Source organism: Neolamprologus brichardi, chromosome 6, assembly GCF_056152115.1.
Source record: "Neolamprologus brichardi isolate AB-2024 chromosome 6, ASM5615211v1, whole genome shotgun sequence".
NCBI classification, from domain to species: Eukaryota; Metazoa; Chordata; class Actinopteri; order Cichliformes; family Cichlidae; genus Neolamprologus; species Neolamprologus brichardi.
Genome location: NC_142109.1, coordinates 35,683,401 through 35,707,662, shown reverse-complemented (window position 1 = coordinate 35,707,662; position 24,262 = coordinate 35,683,401). Strand labels below are relative to the sequence as shown.

Sequence of the window (24,262 nt, the reverse complement as noted above, 5' to 3'; positions counted from 1 at the left end):
GAACTGGAAGCAGCCCAAAAGCCAAGTATGATGTGTGTTATTAAAGAGGTCGTTTATTCTGCTCTTTTCTCACAATATTTAAATGTTCCTTTTTAATTACATACTCTTGGGCCTTTTCTTCATATCCTGAAGCATGCACTCGTTTGCTTCCAGTCATAACAGCAAATGGTGGATTTCATTACGAAGCTTTGCTTTGGATGCAATGTGGAATTCGTAATTGTTATTCAAGTGCATTCGCCATCCCTCTGAGATTTGAGACGGTTCCCTTTTTGTTTTAAAAGTAATTTAATTTGTAATTATTATGATGCAGGAACCATGTTTCTGTCTTTCCTGCGGCTCCATACAGAGGAGGAAGTGGATACTCCTCAAATGCACGACAAACAGTCCTGCGTTTGTCGGCAGCAGCGGGTAGCCTCGCAGCTTTCACTACAGCGCTTATCCGAAATGACACAAATATTTCCACGGAGGACAACATTATGACATCATTCGCCCACAGCAACACGCTGGACTGTGCTGGCGTGCTGTAGCTGGTGGCCCGGGTGCTGTAGTGAAATACACATTTTGTTTTGCGCTGCCGGCGCTCGCACAGGGGCCGGTTGTATGGTCAGTGGCGAGGCCGGCCACAGGCTCAGATCCTTTGAGATTACGGATGGGCTGCTGCCAATGCTGAGCGACGCTGCCAGGACTGCTCAATGTGTGTGCAAACAGCACCGGAGTTCATGCAGCACCCAGGAAAAGTTGATGCTCGGAGGAAAGTTTATTATTCATTTCTACCTCTTTCTTACTTAACTTGGTAAAACTTCACTTTCACACATCTGAGCTATAAGTTCCACACGATTGGCTCCGGAGCTGCTTATCAGAAAGAAGAAAGGTAGCAGATAAAGGCACCGCAGAGTCGTGAGGGATAGCTCCCGCTCACCTTCTAGGAGAGCACCTCTCCCCCCCATTTCTCATTGGAAAAGGAAACAACTTGTATTTACCCCTGCGCTGCCACAACAGGATGCACGCCGGCAAATGAGCACGCGATCAAACAAAAAGAGCGTGCTCAGACTTCTTACAGCCCTGCCTGGCTTTTATCAATTCTACTTCACCAAGTCTCCACCAGAGAAACAGCTGGTGTTCTGCTAAACACTTGTATGTGTGAGTCGTTCATCCCCGCCGAGCAACTTCTACACTGACAGAAAAGGAGGGGATGATTTAATATTGGATTCTGCATACGCAGTACATGATGAGCATATTTCCAAAGGAGTTATGGCAGATATAAATCAAAAGTTTGTTTGCAACCCTCATCTGTTATGTTGAAAAAGGAGCCGTGGATGTTCGTGCAGGCTGTGGAATACATATTAAAATGGAGAAATATTTCTATCCTCGGCACTTATATATTCAAAAGAAAGTGCTGTCCCTTTATTTTTAGAGCATCTCAGTACATTTGCAGACAGATCATTACGCTACCTCCGACTGCCACGGGATAGATGTGTTTGTGGAAGTGATGCCTGAAAGCACACCTGACCCCCATGTCTGTGCCCCGGGTCTCTGACAATATGCCTGTGGGTGTGCAGAGCGAAAAAAAGGGAACAAAATAGGACAGAATATGAATTTAATGTAGGTCTACTGCTTGCTGGGCTAAACAGCAGTTTTAATTTTAAGTCACGTGTAATTTTTTTTCTAGCATTTTTGTTTGCTGTTAGCATCAGTCATTAAGTATGCATGCAAACATTTTATTAACCCATTAAAATTAGAAACTTCTGGGAAAATCTTTTTAAAATCTATCATATGCAACATAATGAAAGCTACTATTTTAGGAGGTATTTTGCTGTATTAATTAAAAAGTTTTCAGTATACCCTAATATACCCTAAAATAAAGTAAAATAGAGACACGGGCTGTATCCCAATTCAGGGTCTGCAGCCTTAGCGGTCCACAAGGGCCGCGTACTCAAAGACCGCTAAGGCCGGAAGTGCGAGGCTTGTGAAATGGGACGGTCTAGCCTCCGTCGCGCTGCCCAGGTTGCCTAGCAACCATGATACTAACAGCTGGAAACGTTTCATACAGCTTTGTTTGACAGAAATGAAGGAGAAAATCTTTTGTTCATTTGTTTGTTTGTTTCTACATGAGCTTTGATCATTCTCTGATTAAGCTCAGCTATTGAACGGCGTATATTTTAAAGTAAAGGCTTTAAAACCAAGTTAGTACAAACGTCACTAATGTCACATAACTTTGCCGACATGTGGCCAACAGGAATGTTTTAATGTTCTTCGTACACATTTGCACATAAATAAGTGACATAATATTCAGTACTTACTTAAAGTTTACTCTTCGGGCGCCCCTCATCTGCCGTTTTTTTTCGGCAAAATCATCCACACCCACCGCCGCGCTATGCATTCTGGGATATGTTGGGCCACGAAGTCTACACCGCCACGTCCTTAAAATTCAGGGAAATGAAGGACGCATTTGAGGGCCGCATTTCGAGCAGCCTTCAAATTGGGACAGCCTTCGTCGCGTCGCGGTGACGTAATCGGCCTTAAAATGCGGCCTTTAAGGCTGCAGACCCTGAATTAGGATACAGCCACAGACTACCTTTCATACCTGTGGGCAATTCAATGAATGTGTTTGGTGATTAGACTCCTCTGAGCCATCATGGCAGAACTGGATTCTAGCAATGATAGGATTTAGGACACGACACCCCAGAGTCTAGACCCTGGTGGTGGTAAAGATGAAGACGAAGGCTGAGGTGTCTGAGGTGGAGATGGGGAGTAGGTGGGTTGGACGAAAGCGAGTGTGAAAAGCAGATTTAAACCACACAAAGCTGAGATTGATTCGCTCAATGAAGGTGTGCGAGAAGATGATTGGACTACAGTAATGACGTCAGTATTGAGACTGACTGTGCGGGAAAGCGGCAGCAAAACACAGTGAAACAAGCGAGAGCCTAAAATTAGAGAATGCATTTGAAGCACGATATTTTTGTATGTGCAGCATTTTTACTGAGATACTTGAACGAGGACGACTTTTAGCCAATCAGTAATCCAGATGTGCAGCTCAAACCTCTAAACTTCAAACATCATCTGACACTTCACACAGGGAGGTTTCCTTTCTCACAACAACAAGAAGAAGAGAAAGTGTCGTCAGTTGAATCTGATCGGCTCCATGTTGGATTTTATGGAGCTTTGAGCTTCATAGACACTGCTATGGATGCATTAATAATGCACTGAAAGTACTTACATGTTGTATGCATCCAGTCTGTCACTTAAGCTTTTAAAATCTTCAGGTTTTCTTTTGGAAGCAGAAAAAATGTTTCTTAAAACTCACATGTTTCATGAGCATTTTCACTGGAGAGTTTCGCTTCTTATAAACACGTAGCCTCACTCCTGCTTCCTGACCCCAACATGTCAGTTATCATCTCTCACAGCCCCCCAGAGACTCAGTTGAACCAACCGACTGGCCACTGTGGTGTGCTGCTGCTCTCTAACAATGCAAACTGTATAACTGGTCGTCCAATTGCTGTTTTCCAGGCTCTCTCTTTCCATTAATAATGAATAGAAGTCATTTCTCGTCGTGCTTCCTCTGGCAGCATTGCAGGGTTGAAAAATACTCCCCTCCCTCCTAATCCTGCATTCTGACTTTAAATCACACACAGTAGAGTTGTGAGGGAAGCTGATTTTTGGATCATCTCAGAGCAAACAGAGAAGTGCAAAAAGAGGTTGGCTAAGGTAATCTAAACCATGAGACAGAACAGGTGGATGTCAAAAGCACATTTATCCTTTGTAACCCAAAGTCCTTCTGGAGCTCATGAAAAAGTCAGCATGTCTGGGAGGAGATTTTAAAATTTTTATACTTTATTTAAAGATTTATTCTGGAAAAAGCATTCTAGAGCGTAGCGAGCGGGGAAGGGGATGAATCAAAGGTACTTCCCTACCCGCTGCCGGGCCTGGATGGAGAACACGACCTGTAAGTGCGATACATAACTAACGTTGTCACCGAGAGTGAGCTTTGAATGTCGGCACTTCTGTCCCACTCTGGATGTGCCTTTAAGGTATTTTCTCAACACTGGATTTGTTCGGCGTGTTGCAGGGCAGCGATGCAGGCAGGGCTATATTTGGTAAGGCCTGTCAGCGAGGATACTGTGAAGATTTCTTTTTGCCATTTTTTCTCCACTTTTCCCTTTACTCTTTGTTTCCACACATCACACTCCAGCACATGGTTGTTATGTGAAATCTTTTGTTTATATACTGCAGGATCGCCGACGACTTTCGCAGCACTTTGTATTAACAGCAGCATGAATTCTAGGGCGGTCTGCAGGCACATTTCCTGTTTGTTTCACACATGGCTTGTTTTTGTATTTTCTTTCGACATCACCCGCTAACGCAGACGCATACATAAACACACACACACAGAACGGGCGCACGTATAAATTGGTACGGACACGAATGCAATCGTTAATCAGTTGAAGGGCAGATAGACTTTGGTGTACAGTGCTCAGTCTTTTGAGGTCCCATTATTTTTGCCACGCTTCATTGTCCTCTGCTCTCACGTGTGTTTCACTGACAACTCGCGCAGAAACACCTGCAACTACGGTATCTTCCAATCTCAACGTGGCAATTCTCCAAAGTCATTTTCAATTATGCTTCAGTGGATTTCGCATTAAGGGAGAGATAGTGCAGCCGTCGCCTTAGGTGAAAACATGGAAAGAAGCGAGCATTTGTGTGCGCGCGACATGTTTTCAGCGTGAATGTGTGTGTGTGTGGAAGTTTGCACAAGAGTGTAGCTCGGGGTGAGTGTATATTCCATAGATAAACTCCTTGACAACTTGTACATTATGACTCTCCTCGCTGAGATATGCTTTGCTGATGGAAGCAGTGATTAAAAACTGCTGGATGCTTGCTGCCTCTGCTCAAGACATGCTGCAACACAGTCTTCATACTTTATTCTCTTTTGTAATAATATCACCGTTTTTATTCACCGGGCACGTAGCAAAAATAAGAATGACTTTATTTCTTCTTCTGTGTCTTGACTTCAAACAGTGTTTGTTGATTGAATCCAGTGGAAAGTTTTACGTTGATTTCATTTATTATACAGTTCAAACTTTATCCCCTACAGCGTTGTGTTATTTGCAGGTAAACACCATCCTGTGCTTAAAGCACAACTTTCTCTTCCATCTGTAAATGTGGGCTCAGATCTATATTTCAAGGTCTAACTGGGTTTCTCTATATAATCCATTTACGTGATGCAGCTTTTGGAAATATAATACTTCATCTCCTCACCCTACACTGAAATTATTTAAAACAAACAAACATTAAGTATGGTTGTATCAGAGTACACAGTCTACTTAAGCCTTCTTTTTTGGACTCTGACTTTCTGTTTCGTGCCAAAGCTGGTGGCAATTTGTAAAAACTAACTGGAGTATATGAGCTGAAAGAGCACCATAATTTGTAGGCATTGTCTAATTCTTATATAAGCAAAACTTGTGACAGAATCAGAATGATTTGAAATAAAAATCTACACGCTATGATGTCAAAACATTTAAAATGCATCTATGTAAGGAGTTGCTGATGTGGATACAATTTTATATAATCAATTTCAGGGCAGCACGGTGGTGAAACTGTGGTTAGCACTGTTGCCTCACAGCAAGAAGGTCTTGGTTCAAAGCTGCCATTTGGCCGGGCTAGTGTTAGCCCAGGTGAGGTCATTTCCTTGATCATTAATATGCAAATTCTCATGACGTTTGATCAACAACCACTGACCAAAGCCCACTGATGAAATGAGAGATGAGATAGCCTTTATTTGTCAGTTGCAGGTCTTTTGCCCACAGCCGAGATGACAGACCTTGCCGACCGTACATACAATACACAAACATCACATTGGGGAGACAGGTCAGGCTAGGTAGCAAGAAAAAAAACATCGAAATGTGTAACACAGAAGGATAATACAGGAATGCACAGATATCAACACACCATAGCACAATAAAGACAGACAGCAACATGGGAAAGAGTTCCAGTGTGTACATCTGATCTGGGACCGCTGCAATCTTTCGACTGCGCCTCCAACTGATCCGGTGTCCACATCAGAGGGGAGGTAAGCGTTGGAGGTGGCGTTGGATCCGGGGTAGGGAGGGTGATGCGTCGGTGAGTGCTTATCAGTATCAGTATATGTATGTGTGTGCGTGTCCATAATTCAGCTGAGACTGATCAATGGCCATGAGTACCATTCACAGAGTTGGGTAATGGCTGCAATCACAGCATTGTAAGATGATGACAGATGAACCCTTAGGCCCCCTCCTCGATTCAGAGATGGTCTTTCCCTTTTCACGTAAATGGCCTCCTTGACTCCACGCTCAAACCAGCGTTCCTTCCTGTCCAGGATGTGAACATCCTCATCCTTGGAAGAGTGTCCACTGGCCTGTAGGTGTGAATAGACTGGTCTTTAAGGTTGGGAAAACCTGCAGTCAGAATCAACCTTTTGGGATATATACAATGTTTGTTTTTTTGTTGACATTTTCAGAAATGTAGAAACATAATTGTATGTCTTTGGTTAAGTCAAAGTGGTGTGGAGTGGGGCAGGATAATAGAAAAACATTAAATATGCACCAGCAGAAAGCCGTTACACAAGCTGCAGCTTCTGTTTCTGAAAAAAGAAACACGTGGAAATATGATAAAAACTGCAGTTCCTTAAATGGTTGCTGTTAAAAGACCCACCTTTACAGCAAAATGAAATATGTTTAGAGCTTGGTACAAAAATAGCTTTAGCCTCTCTAGCTAATTACTTCTTCATAATAACGTTGTAGTGGGTGTTTTTTTATTTTATTTTTAAAAAAAAAGCTCATTCACTTTCATTTTATTAAAGCTTAGAGTTGGATCCACATGAAATAAAAACAGCAGCTCACAAACTGCAGAACTCCAACTATCGACTTCCACCTTGGTGCGTGGTAGCAACATTTCACACCTTCACCACAGTTAAAACATCAGTATAGTATCTGGAAAGAGCTGAAAAGATGTGAAACTATGTATAGATAGGCGTAACCCGGGTTAAAAAGATGCATAAATAGTAAAAGATAAGTGAAGTCTGAGAATATAAATATCAAAGAGTTCATTTATTTAAATTTTCTTGTATATTAAAAAAGGTAAAAGTTCATGTAAAATGATTAAAAACATGTTTGCATTGTTTAAAATGAGTTATCTTTGTTTTATTGTGAATTGCTTGTGAGAACTGTAATTTCCTACGGGGATATGGTCTGTGAAGGTAACACAGGGTGGAGATGAAAAAAGAAAAAAAAGAGAGCGCGAGGAGAGAGGGCGGTGGTGCGTGAGTTACACGGAGCATCCGGAGAAGTTAGCTTGTTGTTATGTACTAGTAGTAAGTGTGTTTTGACTTTTCGGACAGATAAGTCACAGTGTCGGTAAGTTAGTGACATGACACGTAAAGTTTAGGCGTGAAGCTGCTGGACTGTGTGTTTTGTTTACTGCGGACGCATTAAGTTAAAGCGAGGCTAACCCAGCCGTTAGCTAATAAGGACTACTGTAGACTGCCGTTTCGCTAAAGTTGTGGAACTTAAAAAGCTACAGAGGATCGTTACCGAACTGGATAACGACGGACACACCCCAGATAGTCACTCTGAGTGCCCGCGTCACTCAGAGTACCTCTGGCAACGTGGGAAGCTAAAACAGGTAGCTTGTGGAGATCACGGACCTTCCTCATCTTTGTGCTACTGCATTCAGAGCGGAGTGTTTCTGAAGGAGCTGAAGACAACTTGTTGCCTGGATTAATCTGGTGGGAATTGCACGTTTCACAAGGTACTGAGTTTATTTATTTATTTTTTGCTCGTTGAGTGAAGAACTTCCGGTTGGGAGATCGTTTTGGATTTATACTGGAGCAATACAGGCCTGCAACGTAGGGTTTATCTCTGCCGGCTTTAGGTTTAGTTTGGGACTATAATTGTTTTATAACTGGTGGTTTACACTGTATATGTGGAGATTCTGTGTACAGTGGGTAAATTGCTGTGTGTGTTTTTGGTTTGCCTGGATACTGAAATCTGCCATTTTATTATTTTGTTTTCATTGTTTGGTAAATTAAAGGAGGGTTGCAATGCTCTACTTTACATGGTGTATGATATGATTTACTGCACTATAGACACTAGTGTTCATTTTCGCGTGTAGTGCCACTGTTAAGGAATAAGCTTCATTGATCCCAGAAACAAAAGAGAAGTTAATTTAAAAATATCGTACGAGAGTACACTAGAAAAAGAACCCAAAGCCCATTTATTTAATGGTATTGAGTAAATGAAGGCTACATGCAGTAGTGCCTAATCTGAAACACAAGCGATATGATAAATTTGCACAGATACTTGGTGCAAACATCCAACATGGAGTATGAATAAAAACACATAACTAAATAAATTGCATGTGTTGTTCAGCAAACTAAATCTATATTCTATTTTTACAAATCTGCTGATTTACAGACTCATTCCAATTAGCTCTATGATACATCTCAACCTTCAGACTCTTGGTATGCAGCACCAATTATCACTGAATTACAGTTTTTCCCCCTGACTTTGTTCTCTTTTCCTCCCCTTGAGGATTACATATTTTTAGAACAACTTAATCTGAAATGGTTGGTGAGGGAGGCTGCTTTAAATGAAACCAACATGGCGAAGACAATTGTAGTTACCCTAATGCTGAAGTATGACAACAGTGTTTCTGCCTGAATTCTGTCTGGAGCGCCTGCTTAGTGTTTCGGATTAAAGCGCGTATTAATCCACTGGTTGACTGAAGCAGTCTTGGCTCCGAGAAACAGACTAATTGCCTTGGGCAACTCATGCATCCATTTATTTTCAGTGCTTGCTTCTTCCTGCTTGGCCTAACTGTGAAACTTGAGCCTTTTTTTCCATGTCTCAGAATAAATGGCAAATAAATACCCAGGACAGGTCGCCAGTCGCTGCAGGGCAGAGACCGTTTGGTCTACAACACAAGGAGTTCTGACCCAGGGCTCATTGATCCTCAATTCGTCTAGCTGTCTATACTTCTACTGTTGGTTAAAACTGGGACAGATATTTTTGAAACACACTTTGATGACACTGAATCCCTACCTGTAATCAATAAACGATAACAATCAGAGAAAATTAGCTAGACAAACGACATTATTTAGATGCACAGAACAGCAATGTGACGTAGGCATGACGATTGATGAGACCAAGTCTGGGTGAGCTGGTGTTGTCCATCTATTTATGCATGAACACTTCACCTAACTCTAGCACTTCTTCCTCCTTCTGTGGTCTTTTCAGTCTAAAGCAGGAACATGTGGCAATGTTCCTGATGTTGAGAGATTCTTACTGCAACTACAGAAAAAGCTCCAGCTGTTAATGATCTGTTGCTAACTGTTTTTACTAGTCGTTACTTTCTTTACAGTGTCCAAGCCTAAAACATCTGTATAAACTGGTGGAAGTAATCGTTATGTCTCACTGGGAATAAACCAGCTGCTACCTACAGCACAAAGACTGAACAAGCTTTGGTGCAATCGCTGTCTTAGTCTATCGTAGCCATACTTTGTTTGCCTTAATTATGATGTTTTATAGCACCACAGTCTCCCATAGGACTTCATTAGGACTCAAATCTGGTGAATATGAAGATCAATTGCCCAGAGTATTCCTTTAATCTCTTGACTGTCTTTGTTGTCAGTGTGTATGTAAAATCTAGATGATTGGGGGGAAAAAAAATCAAACTTTTCAATGAAATTTCTTTTAGTTTTAACCTATAGAGAAAACAATTCACCTGAAATTCAACGAAGAAGTTCCTAAAAAGCAGGTTTAGCTCAGTGGCCTGTCTTTGGAGTGGAGGTACATTAACCAGGGAACCAAGTTCTCATCCCAAAGCATTAAATACTTTGTTCCACAGATACTTACAAGCTTTCCTTTGGTCTCAGTGGGTTGATGCACCTGCAGCATCAGCAGCAGAGTGATTTGTTTTTTGAGTACTTATGAGATAATGTTAAGTTCTGGGGTTATTATTAGTTCATTATTAGTTTGAGTCTTTTTCTGTTTGTCATGTGTTATCTCCTCGTCTATGTAGGTTCCCCTTGTGTCTCTCTCCTCTGTGTCCCTCTCCCTGTATCTTTTGTCAAGCTTGCGACAAAATTTACATTGCAACAACAAACTCCACACATCCTTGGGCCATTTCAAAGTGGTTGCGATGCGCTCAAAGGCATTAAAGTAAGAGTCAACCTCACTTTCTCTGAAAGGTGGCACTAAAGCAGTTTGCTTGCTTGCATCGAACTGATCAGAGGAGAATGAATCAGAAGGTTTACTCACAATTTTACTCACTGGGGTAGAGGTAACATTGCGTTGTCTGGAGGGATCCAGCTCCATAGCCCTTATGCGGAGATGCATAAGCTCAACTTCTTTGGCTTTAGCCTCAAGCTCCACCTCTTTCAGGCTAAGGGCGAGCCTGAAAGAGGTGACCAACCCTGGTAATTGTCCGATTGGGCTAACGTTTGGGACCTGAATGGCAGCAGGAGCCTCCGCCCCTGGTGTCATCCGTCCACTGGCAGCTTGTGGGATGGTTGCAGCAGCTTCTGCTTCCACATCCACCAACAAACCTCCAGTCGCATCAACCGGCCGAGGTTTCAACAACAAGTCAGACGCTGCTTAATTTCTGCCTTTTTAGCATTCAAAGGCACACTAACATTAAACAAATTTGCCACCAACAACAAATCTGCCTTTGTGCATCGATCCAACTTATCCATGGTGGGTTGTTGTGCAAAATCATCCACGTCAAAAGTCATTGTGGCTAGTTTACCCCCAACACTACAAGAAAACTGCCAACCAATTACTGTAGGCAACCTACAAAACACAATGAGCAAAAAGAATGGCAAAAGAAAAGAGCGGACGAGCCCCCACTTTATGTTAGCTCCCAGTCTAGGGGTACAGGAACGTAACATAAGAGTTAAAAAAGGAAGTGACCCCGCCCTGGGCCCCAAAACCATACACAGAAAAAACAATTTCTTAGTGAATGGTGGTTTATTTGTGTACACTGAAAATGAAGCTCCGGGGTGAACAAAGGCCAAACCAACAAACAGAACAAGCTAAGTCAGGAGAGGAGGTGCTACCCTATGTGAAACAAAAGACAAACGTCACACCTAACTCCCTCAATGAGATAAACAGGAGAAAACAGTACAAGGAAAAATAATAAGGCAGCTCACACCTTCTGTTTCAGTGCTATTTACAAGTGAAACTAATGTACACACTATATACAAAGCTCGGTAAGTCACGAGAATCTCAAACATAAATGTCACAGGTTTTGGAAGCCAGGGTCAGGTCTGCTGCTGCTGTCAGTGGCCGCCCAGCACAACTGCTGGTGAGGGATTTTGAAAAGAGCCACATGATCAGGGACCAATCAGCTGCCGTCAGCTTTTCCAATCAGTGACCTGGAGAGACTTAAAGACAGAGCACAATAAAAGTACACAGCCGGCCAACAGTGTCCCAGGATTCTCCATGTTTCCTCTTTTATTTTGAAAGTCTTGTGTTTCCATGTTCAGTGTGTTTAATTTTGTTTCCGCAGGTGTTTCCACTTCCCTCGTTACCCTTCTGTGTATTTACATCCTTTGTCTCCCTCTGTCCAGTGTTAGGTTGTCTGTTCGTCTCGTGTCATGTACTTCAAGTCTCAGGATTACTTTCATGCTTTGGTTCAGGTTCATGTTTCTCATCACAGTTTGTTTTTTGTTCGATATCATAATTAATAAACAGCTCAGTTTTTGTTATACTTATTTTTGTTCTCCCGTGTCTGCTTTTGGATTCACACCTCAAACACATCGGCCATCCCGGCCGTGACATCATCATTAGGGAGTTGAAGGAATGGCTGTGATATCTTTGTTTGTCTTTTTGGGGGTTTCTGATTTACTTTGTTTTCATTGGCTGATTCTTCTCCTTCTGTCACCATCTCTGTCCATCACCCCAACCTTCTGCATGGCCTCCTTCACTACATCCATGAATCTTCTTTGTGGTCTTCCTCTTTCCCTCCTGCCCTGCAGCTCCATATTCAATATCCTTTGTCCAGTATATCGACTATCCCACCTCAGTCTTGTCTCTCGAATGTCATCTCCAAACCTCAGCTGTCCCTCTGATATACTAATTTCCAATATCGTCCATTCGGGTCACTCCCAATGAAAATTTTAACAGCTCTCGCCTCCTGTGCTTTTGTTAGTTTCACCGTCACCAATCCATGCATCATAGCATCTTGTAAACCTTCCCTTTCACTCTGGGTGCTAACCTTCTGTCACAAATCACCCCTGACACTCGTCTCCACCCACCCCACCCTGCCTGCAGTCTTTTCTTCATCTCTCTTGTGCGGTGTCCTCGGTTTTATCTTCACTGTTACAGGTCACCTATTAATAACTTTTTACCTTGTAGGATTTCAGAAATTGCTGTGGTTTAGGTTATAACGCACCATTTTAACACATCACACTGAAAAATTAAACTTAGCAAGTGCTTTTAAATGTAAAAGGGTAAAAAGAGGTGAACAGCTTCATTAGACCACCAACCAAATGAAGCGTTATTCCACAGCTGCTCTAAATTAACAGTATTGATAATTAACACTTTTTTGGATGTTTCTTTAATGGTTAATCCACCACAAGCTCTTTAATTAAAGATTTTTTTTAATACTAAAATATAGTTATTAAAATGGATGAAAAAAAAAAAGGGTAAAACACATTATTATTTGTTGATTAAGAGGCCAAATTACAGGTATTTCTCATTTCTGATCACTAAACGAGTTTAAGTGGTTGAACGTTTTGATTAATTTTGACTTCTCAGAGAAGTCCAGTGTGCTGGCTAACAAATAATTCATAGTTTAAAATAAGTGTTTGATAAATGACTAAAACATTTGTGTTTTATTTGTGGTGAATTGGGAGTTAAACAGCTGCCTTGCTTTGGCTGTAAACATGGTATGTCACAGCATAAATGCAAAAGAGCATCTTTTTCTTAGTTTTGAGACGTGAGCACCTTTGAGAAAACAGCAATATTTGACTATTTTGAATAAGAACTGTCTTGAAAAGCCAAACACAGGTGAAGAGACAATCTCTGTATTTGGTTTGTTCTCACAATACGCATGCTAGGCCCCTCTGGCCCAAGTACATTTGGATCTGCTTTCTCTTCTATTCACACACATCCTCTTGAAACACCCAGTGAGGTTCATGATTCTTTGCATTTTGTGGCTAAATTGCATTTGCAGTGACACGCTCCATCATCATCATCATTGAGGAAGCATCAGACTTCTGAGCTGGGGCTATGATAGCGGTCACAATGCACGCCCACTTCTTTAAGTGGTCCAGTGCACAGCTTTCTTAACCGTGCAGAGGCCTGGCATGCAGCGGTCACGCTACTCGGATGAACTGGTCTTTGCAGGTCAAACATGCGGAGGCATTTCCACTCCATACTGCTTGTACAGATCATCTAATAAATCTAAACCATGTTCAGCTAGGCCTCTTGTAGAAATGGGGGTTAATAATGGGAATTTCAGCTCTGGCAACGGCTCTGTTTAGTCTCTCCGTGGTCACCCAAAGTTCCCTTGATACTATCCAGAGAGTGAGCTTGTGTCGAGGACCTATGGCGAGAGCAGAATTGGCTTTGTCATGCCCCAAGAGTCTGTCCCTGGAACAAAAGACTGCAACAATTCAGACAATTGCAGTGGAAATGTCTGCGACTCATTCAGGCGTCTCTACCTCTGACCCTTCAGCACTGCATAGAACGCTTCGGTTCACCAGCGCCGAGAATGTTTTTCGAGCGCATCAGTCAGCGAGTGTTCCGAGTCTTCAGGCTTGATTTTGCTGCGGGTTTTCTCTGCTGAGAAACCTTTTCCTGTTTCTTGACTTTCTTGCTCTCTGAGGCGTCCGTGTCTCCGTTGGACTCTGAGGATAACTGAGTTGTTGCCATTTAGGTTTGACAGCCACCTGATGATGCTTTTATGTTTAGACCCCTGATGAATATTGATTTGGTGTTTTCAGTTCTTGCTGGGTCTCTTTGCTGTTGTATATGTGCATGCATACATTCACAAACAGATTGAACTTTATAGCGAGTAACGCAATGTCAGGTTTACAAAGAGTCGGATAGGTTTGTGTTTTTTCCTTTGGAACTGCACTGCAGCAGACTTCAGTTTCCTTTAACTCCTGTATGCTTCAGGGTGATGTGCTTTGTTTGTGCAAGCTTGAGAAACTAAGATGATTTGGTTGAAGTTTTCATCCTTGAGTCTCCACAGTCTTTGAAGTGCATGGCTTTTTTCTCTGTCTCCCCGGAGCATGGTCAACCGTGTTGTACACCAACGCTGAATTGTTCTGCTTTACTGGCAGCCATCTGGCAAAACCTCACAAACATTCCCTAATGCAATTTCTGTCTGCCTTTTATTCCAGTCATTTGATGTTCCCACACTGTGATCCTCAGCACTGCATCTCTTTTTATGGCTCTTTTAAAAAAATGGAAGGACTTCACTTTGTGACCTCCACTTTGTGACTGATATAGAAGATTCCATTTTGGTATTTTCCAGGTTACATGTTTGCCTGGCATACTTCGAAAATCCCAGATTTTCTTTAAAGCTTTAAAGTATAAAGGCTGACAGAGGCCTTGAATATTGTGTAATCGATTACGCTCTCACCAGTATAGTAAGACTTACAGAGAATCCTGCACTCAGGAGAGTCTGATGTAACATCCTGAGTCAAATCTGCCTTAATCTCTTTTACCGATAGTCACAAAAATATTCCAAGCTGCTATCTTTCACCACAGGCATTAATTCCACAGAAACTGCACGACTCAACAGAAATGGAAGCAGGTGGAAGAAAGAAACTTATATTGTGCTTCAAATTGAAAATTTGTTGAACATTCAGAATAGCAGCAGTCGGCAGTAGTTGTCTTTCTTTCCTGCATTCCCACTAGACACTGTCTCTGGGACTATGCCTCCTTTATTTTTCTTTTCTCATCTTACCAACAGGACGAAACAAGACGTACAAGCTTCTCGGTGGACTGAACCAACAAGGGGAGGGGAAACCAGATTAAAACAAGTGTCTATGAAATTCAGAAGTTCAGATAAATATCACAATCCAACACGTTCTCACTCCCAAAGCGTAACATTTTACGCTAGGTGACAGATTGTCAACATATTACGTTTTCGGCTACCCACCACGTTCCTAAATGACGACCTCGGAAAAATGAGGAAATATGAGAACCATATGGACTCAATCCACACATGTTCGCTCTTTTTCTTCAAGAAACACGCTATTTAACATCATTAAAGTCCTGGTTAACCTCAGGAAAAAGGTTATGGTTAGGGCTAGGGATAAGGTTAGGTTTAGGGCTGGAACGTCTATTACCGCGGGACCGTCATTCCACTGGATTTCGGCCATAACTCGCTGCGTACCACAAGAACGCCGAAGGTCTCCTTTCGCCTTCCTCAGGAACGCCGCGGGACGTGACAAAATGTCGGCATGTTACGCCTCGGGAGTGAGAACGGGCTGCATAATCACATTAATTATCTTCAGACTTCTACTGAACTCAAAAACTGGACGCAGATTTCATAAAATGTCATTCTCTAGCCAATAAGAATGAAGTTGTTCAACCAAAAGAGAATTGGCAATTTCGAGTCTGTGGTCTTGTTACTGCTCACGGACCTCCATCAGCTCAGTCACTCGTGAAACAACAGGGAGTGTGTTTATAGGATTGGGGGAAAAAGGAAAATGTTCCTTTCAACCCATTTGCCCCCATTGTGTTCTCCATCTGATCACCTGCAATAACAACCTGTGATACAAAACATTTGAACACTGCTCAAACTTGTGTAAGGTACCGCAGTGCCGGAGACTAATTGTTTTTAGGACACAGTGAACGCAGCACCTCAGTGCTCGTGCTTTAGTCAGTTCAATCAGTGAATGGAGCTTTGTAAATGTGCTTGTATAGTGCGTGGTGGGTGAGGACTGCCCTGTTACACCAAAGTTAGCATTGTAGACTGATATTAACTTTTTTCCCTTTAATCTTAAGTTACTACCAGGAAATGTATCTACTTAACTACTTATATGTATCTAAAGTTTCACCACCTCAGTGATAAAATACAAATTCTGTATAAAATGTTGCAAAATCAGTTTCACTCCGTTTCTTTTTATTCCTCGAAGCATCCAGAGACGACACCGGAACTCAGTAGTCATTTCACAAAACCTTTATTCATCTTCATTCATCTTCATTTAAGCATGCATCTTCTAGAAGGGAAGACGTGCAAGGCCGGTGTCCCTCTGCAAACCTTCCACTCCTTTGTTTGTTACAGTCAGCTTTATGGAAGTGACCCCATCATAAAACCCCCTGGTGCACGCCAGTGAGTGTGAGTGTAACAGTTTAAGCACTGTGTGTGTGTGTGTCTGTGTACGTGACTTCCTGACGGTCATAGAAGTAATCTCCTCACCCAAGCTACACCAAATTCCTCTATACAACATAGAAAACAGAGTGAACATATTACAAACACTGAGACCCCCACCCAGGTCTCCCCCACTGGGGAATTTCCACTCAACATTAACTCCTCTTTGTCTTACTTTCACAGTTCAAAGTGGGGGAGGGCCTCCTAGAAATCTACTCCTAAATCCATGACACACTCAGGCCTTTATTGCATCCAGGGCAGTGTCAGTGTCTCTACAATAATTCTACATCCTACCTAACACATTTTTAAACTCTCAAATAAGCTACGCATATCTTCAAAAAGTATCAACCAAGTCTTACACGCCTATGGAAATTATTTTATTAATAATATGATATGGTATGGTTAGTGTTAGCCAACTAAAACTCTTTTTTTAATGTCACATGGAGGCTGTGATTTATCTGAATATAAAAAAAAATTCAATTTCTATACATAAAGGAGCCTCTTTTTTTCTGCATTGATATTAAATGCTTTTACTAGACATAAACAATGAGGTGCAGTATCCTGTAGCATACCTGGACAGGCTCTGTCTCTAAAAAATAAGCAAACGTTGTGGTATTTCACTAAATGTTCACCTCCCAATAGAGCTCAACTCCATGGCTGCAGCTGTGTTGCAAAAGGCAAATAGGAAGCAGTGTGTCTCCTCAGATATGATCCTTTTAGGCTCTCACTGCAAAGGATGGCAGCTGGATTAATCTTGCTGTGCAGATCTACTTTCATTATGACCATGCTGAAGGTGATATCTGAGCCAACGCCAGAGTGAAATCTATAAAATCCATCATTAATGGGTCATTTTTTCCTCAGTTCCATACGTACATACTCTACATCTGTACAGCGCTGTGAAGATGCATTCGCACCTTTGCATCTTTGTCACACACGTTTTAATTCAATTCAGTTCGTTTTTATTTATATAGCACCAAATCACAACAACAATCATTTATATTGTAATGAAACAAAGAAGAACCCAACAATTACATGACCTCCTGTGAGCAAGCACTTGGCGATGGTGGGAAGGAAAAACTGCCTTTTGACAGAAGGAAACCTCTGGCAGAACTAGGCTCAGGGAGACATAATCAGTGTCATTAGGTCATGAAACCAATTTTAACGACAGACAAAGATAACCTGAGTAAACACAAAATGCAGTTGATGATTCTTTTATGGAGGGAAAAAATATCCAAACCTCTGTATGAAAAGGATTTAACTCTTGTTAAATCATTAATTAACTGTGATTTGAAACATGTTTTTAGAAAGCTGACTGATTTAGAGGTGAACACGTTTGAATGGCAAGTGTAAGGTTTCACACGGAGATAAATCCCTGCATTCAGTTTATCTTTGCGTGATATCAAAATTTGAAATCAGTCTGATGACCTGAATGTGTGACAAATATGCAGAAAAAATCAGGCAGGCAAGGCAAGTTTATTTGTATAGCACAATTCAACAACAAGGTGATTCAAAGTGCTTTACAGAGACAGAAACAAAAACAAATAAAAAGCATGATTTAAAATTGATTAAAACAAGCAAACTAACTAATTAACAAACAAACAAACAAACAAAACAGTATATAAAATCAAAACAGATAAAATCAGAACAGTAGATAAAATCAGTAGTTAAAATGTACGTTTTGAAATTTAAGCTTAAGTGCAGATTTGGTGTTTTATTCAAATGCAGCTGAGAACAGGTGAGTCTTCAACCTGGATTTAAATAAACTGAGTGTTTCAGCTGATCTGAGGCTTTCTGGGAGTTTGTTCCAGATATAAGGAGCATAAAAGCTGAATGCAGCTTCTCCGTGTCTGGTTCTGACTCTGGGAACTGATAAAAGACCGGATCCAGATGACCTGAGGGATCTGGAAGGTTCATACTGATGTAGTTTGGTCCTAAACCATTCAGAGCTTTATAGACCAGCATCAGAACTTCAAAGTCTATCCTCTGATGGACAGGCAGCCAGTGTAAAGACCTCAGAGCTGGACTGATGTGGTCCACTGTTTTGGTCTTAGTGAGGACTCGAGCAGCAGAGCTCTGAATGAGCTGTAGTTGTCTGACTGATTTTTTAGGTAGACCTGTAAAGATGCTGTTACAGTAATCAAGCCTACTAAAGATGAATGCATGGACTAGTTTTTCCAGGTCCTGTTGAGACATCAGATCTTTTATCCTTGATATATTCTTGAGGTGATAGTAAGCTGATTTTGTTATTGTCTTAATTTGTTTTTCTAAGTTTAGGTCTGCGTCCATCACTACACCCAAATTTCTCGCCTGGTTTGTGGTTTTTAGGTGCAGGGACAAACACTTGATCTAACATAGGCAGAAGAGGCTTCACATCTATGGAGAAACAAAATGTTCTCAGTGCTTTCAAGTAATAAATAAATTCACGAGTATTAAATACAAGCAGCCACTGAAGAGAATCTTAGACACAATGTGGCTTTTAAGCCGAAGCTCTGTAGAAACAATAAGTATTAGGTCTATTTTAGTGAAACAACACAATGCAGTAATTGATGTTCTATGAAATGTAAGCATGGATAATCCTCTCTGCATCACTGAGAATCCTTAAAAGTACAGCTCAGGTCAAATTGGACTTGTCAGTTCCTGAACACTTAATATGATTAGAGGCGCAAGGACCGGCCACATTTGGCTGAAAACACACTCTGAGCCTATAAGAAATACTTTCAGTTCGCCTTAATTTAATTGTACAAAATGTGATTGTGCTTGTCAAATCACAGCTTTAACTTGACCTCAGCTGAAGTGGCAGGCAGAACCTGCAAACTTAATTTAACTAAAATACAAAATAAATAAATAAATAACTCTGTACGGGTTATCTCCTAGACCCCTGCAAAAGATTCACCAAGGTAATCTTGATGGCAGGGCCATTCGATTTAATGATTCAGGAAGCATGCAGACTTTTCATTAAAGGTGGTTCTAATGAGTATATTTTGTGTGTACATAGTAAAAAGCATGGGCCTTTAATTTATTATGACACATCTGAAGAGCATTAAATGAGGATTAATAAAAAATTCTCCTTTTCAGATGCGTTTGCTTCCAACTTTGTTAACATGTTACTGCCACTACATTTCAATAACGCAGCAGGAGCGTATAAAACCATCCACCTGTTCATTTGCATGAATGGCATATAAACAAGTCAGGGGGGCCTTGCAATCAACACATTGCTCAGTGGCCCCATGAGCGGTGAGAAACATCTCAGTGCATTTGTCGCTGAAACAGGTTTTATCCCAGCTTCAACTGCAGTAACATACATTTTCTAACATTTTAGGAAACTTGTGAAACCAGCACATTTCAGATTTTTGCAGTTTTTGCAAATCTGAGAAGTGCTGCATTAAAAAGCTTTAACCAAAGGGCCACGTTTTTGGTACCTGACGCTGTCTGGTTGCTAGAAAGCCTCAAATAGTTCACTAATCAAGTCATTCCGGTCTGAGCAGGCTTCAGGTTTTTGTAGGTCAGGGGTTTCCAACTCCAGGCCTCAAGGACCTGCAGGTTTCAGATGTGTCCTTGATCCAACACAGCTGATTTAAATGTCTTGAAGTCCTCCAGGGGTCTGGTAATGAACTAATCATTTGATTCAGGTGTGTTGACCCAGATCTAAAACCTGCAGGACACCGGTCCTCGAAGCCTGGAATTGGACACCCCTGGTGTAGTTAAACAGGCCATGTGGAGATCAAATGATGTATTGTATTTTTCTTTGACCTTTTTGGCTTGCTGGTTTGTTGAAGTGTTGAATGAGATATATTTTATTTGCCATCTGCATATCATGGCTACAGTGAAAATCCCCAAGAGTTGGTCATTAGCATGCAGCAGAACAGGGGTGTCCAACTCCAGTCCTCGGGAGCTACCATCCTGCAGCTTTTAGATGCATCCCTACTCCAACACAGCTGAATCAAATGGTTGGATTACCTCTTCAGCGTGCCATCAAGTTTGGCAAAGGCCTGATAACAAGCCATTCATTTGATTCAGGTGTGTTGGAACAAGGATGCGTCTAAAAGCTGCAGGATGGTAGCTCTCGAGGACTGGAGTTGGACAACCTTGCAGGAGTAGAACATGAAAGGATGGAGACCCTGATTAAGACCTAAAGACCTAAATACTCTCACAAGGTGTCAGCGAGGACAAATTCTAGTATCCTTCTTTACAGAAAGCAGCTGGATTACAATTTTTCCCTTTCAGGATATAGTGTAGCAACACGTTCTCATCCCAAAGCGTAACATTTTACGCTAGGTGACAAATCGTCAACATATTACGTTTTCGGGCACCCAACACGTTCCTACATGACAACATCGGAAAACTGAGGACCTATGAGAACCGTTTGGACTCAATCTACACATGTTTACTCTTCTCCTTCAAATTGCTTGGGAAAACACTATTTAACGTCATTAAAGTGGTGGTTAAGCTTAGGAACAAGGTTATGGTTAGGGTTAGGGAGAAGGTTAGGTTTAGGGCTGGAACGTCTATTACCGCGGGACCGTCATTCCACTGGATTTCTGCCATAACCCGGCGTGTATCATAAGAACACGGAAGGTCACCTTTCGCGTTCCTCAGGAACGCCGCGGGACGTGACAAAACGTCGGGATGTTACGCCTCGGGAGTGAGAATGGTCTGAGTGTAGAGCAGGGGTAGGCAACTCCAGGCCTCGAGTGCCGGTGTCCTGGAGGTTTTAGATGTGTCCATGATCCATCACAGCTGATTTAAAGGGCTAAATTACTCCTCAGCATGTCTTGAAGTTCTCCAGAGGCCTGGTAATGAACTAATCATTTGATTCAGGTGTGTTAACCCAGGGTGCGATTTAAACCTGCAGGACACCGGCCCTCGAGGCCTGGAGTTGCCCACCCCTGGTGTAGAGTAACAATTGGGCATTCCTGTAGTCTGGACTCTAAAGTGCTGTCAAGTTGGAAACGCTGTATCCCTATTTCCATTTCCCATTTATGAACTGGTCTAAAAGTACGACGTGTGTAGCTGTCTTTTGTCATCTTGTATGATAATCAGCTTATTTTCCTTTCATAATAATTAGCCTCCTTGTACAGAGTGTGAGTCATTTGGGAGGTCACAGCTAATCATGATCTGACTTTCTCCTGTTGGCTCGTCAAAGATATTATCAATTGCATTTAAGAAGTCCAAGCATTGAGATGATGATGATGCTGATTGCATGCCTGGTGTGCGCTTATACCAAGACCAGCGTGCTGCATGTTTTAACGTTACTTGTGCATTCACCGATGGTGAAATACAGAGTCTAGGCACATAGGCTCACAGCTCACGCAAATCAGGATCATTCTCAGTGCAACACTTCTCCCCACACCTCACCTTAATATGCTGTGGAAACGACGCTGTCCATCTGACTCATTATTGTGCTTTGTAATCATAGCAACTGCTGTGACTCCCAGGCGTTCTGAGATGAATTAGAATGAGAGACACCTCTTTGCAATTTCCTTGAAAGCCCGTTCCCGCTGAAGGAACACAAGCTGGACTGAAAAAGGAAAGAATCTGGAAATAGGTATCATCTTCACTTTCCACATAACAACTTGAAGTAGACTGCGAATCCAAACGGGAGATATGCCACAGAGGTGTGTGGGTGCTCCTTTCCCCACAGAGAAATCCGGGGTATGAATATAGCTCCCACGAAAAAAAAGAAAAAGCCAAAACAGGGCTGTAAAAGCTGTAATATGCTACTTGAAGGCAGATTTGGTAGTTACTAGTGATGATGGATTCATGTGGAGTTTCTAGGGACTAGGCTGGCTAACAGGCTCATTCCCACTGTTAAATTATTAAAGCTGGAGGGTTCAGGAACATCCACATGTTTTTGCACTCGTCATATTTTATTTCATAGTAGTCATCAGGAGAGAATTAATTATTTATAGTGCCAGGTCCCTAGATGTTTTTGAATGGATCATTTTCGTTGGCAGCTCTAGATGATTGGTTAACCTTCTCTTGTTCTATCGCCAGAGGTTTCAGTCCAACACAGAGCAGCTATATAGTACCGGCCTTTATCCTGCATGTTGTGTTACCATTGCGTGTGATATCGCATTCTTTTTCATCACTTGCAAATGAAATTTATTCGACACAAATTGCTGAATGTCCCAGGAATCCTTCATCTGTTTGTTTACTCATGCATTCAAACTTCCAGCGAGGTTATCCGCAGCAGTGTTTTCACGCTACGGCTTTTTCTCTTTCAGATCCACCGATTACGGCTCCACGTACGACAGAATGAACGACAAAGTTGGATCCAAGACTGTCCTAAGTTACTTATACGTCTGTCCGTCTAACAAGAGGAAGGTGAGATGTTCATTTATCGCAAAAAGTTGCTCATCAGTGGAAATGCTTTGACATGTTTTTCTTTAATGAATTGGGTATGATTACATTTGCCTAGGTCTAATTCCATCAGTACAACATGAATCATGTCATACTCATCAGTCTGCTCTTCTTTTCAGAGAAAACTATTTCTATTCACTAAATAACTCTGGTAATGTGTGTTTACAAGTTGAGGTATTAACCCTTTAAAGCCGGTCAGAGCAGCACGCTCCGTTTTGCATAACTATTTTTAAATCCCTGTAGCTCTGCAACCACGTAAGTTAGCACAATAATTTTTTTTGCATATGAAACCGGAGGAGTTGTACTTACATCTTATGCCATCAGCTTGTCCTCGGTCACAGTTTCCTTCCACATATAGTTTTGCAAAAACTGCATAAAAAGCGCTTGCAGCAACAAAAACATAATATTCCAGAAACACGCTTTGCCGATCCGATCAGCTGTTTGTAACACTTCCTACGTCCATCAGCGCGAACGATCGCATGTCCGTCATGACCTGCCCGAAACCGGAAGTGATGTCATTTTTTGCGGAAATGTAGTTTTTTCCCATCAAGGCCTCATGAGCCTATACTGGTGTTTTTAAAAGTTATCTTTGACTTTATGACTTTCTGTGTGGTTTCTGGGATGCTTAGGACTCATATTGCACTGCTGGAAATAGTTTATTTTGATGCATATGCTGCTTTTTTGCAAATTTACATTATAATATTTATTTTCGTTTTTCCTGCAGTATATAAAAATTGGTGTATTTCAAAAATAAAACTATGAAGACACTCAAAATAAATTTCCTGTGGTGGGAAACTATTTTGTGCAACTTTTTTGTATTTACAGTTTTGAGGGATAAGCCTCTTAAATTTCTCTAACTAGAAATATATGTTAAAAAAACAAAAACGATTTTCAATTTTTTTGTAGTTTATTGCACTTTTTTGCAATTTATGTAATTACTATGCACTTAATGCAGACATATTATTAAAATTTGGGCTATAATGGTTGTATTGATGTATAGCAACTTGAAATGCTCCCAAAAATGGCTCCACGGCATGTAAAAATATAATATAAGCTCTGGCAGACTTGGTTCTATGGTAGGTCTTAAAGGGTTAAATAGAATACTAGGTAACAAAGATTATTCGATATTATTATTATTGGCATCTGAAATTGAAAATCTTATGTGAGTTTGCTTGTGGATAGAATAGTCTGTATATTAGTTAGGAAACTATGTACAGTGAGTCCTTGCTCTATAAGAATATTTCTGGCAACAATCTAAGTGGAATTTTAAGAATTTCAAGCCCCCAAAAAACAACCCATGACCACTGCCAGCTGCCAACCATCTGCCAGTGTTTTTCATTTGCCAGAGAGTTCTGTCAATCATTGATTTTTATTGTTTTCTGATCATCTACGAATGTTTTTCTATCCATCTGTCTAACTCCAGCTAAAATGAAATGTGCTAATTAATACCCAATCATTTAGGGTTTTGTTCACTGTTCTATCCTTAGGGTTACAGGTCATGTCTGTCAAGCAGGAGGGATATTAAATCCCTACACTT

The 24,262-nt window shown here is 41.4% G+C and overlaps 1 protein-coding gene across 1 annotated transcript in view; it reads left to right on the top strand.

The window, feature by feature from the left end:
- Positions 1-24,262, top strand: part of sorcs3a (sortilin related VPS10 domain containing receptor 3a) — a 288,360-nt gene that overhangs the window by 124,506 nt on the left and 139,592 nt on the right. The window contains exon 3 of the mRNA XM_087842211.1: positions 22,590-22,689. Within this exon, the coding sequence (XP_087698337.1) occupies positions 22,590-22,689 (100 nt within the window). The remainder of the gene's footprint in view (positions 1-22,589; positions 22,690-24,262) is intronic.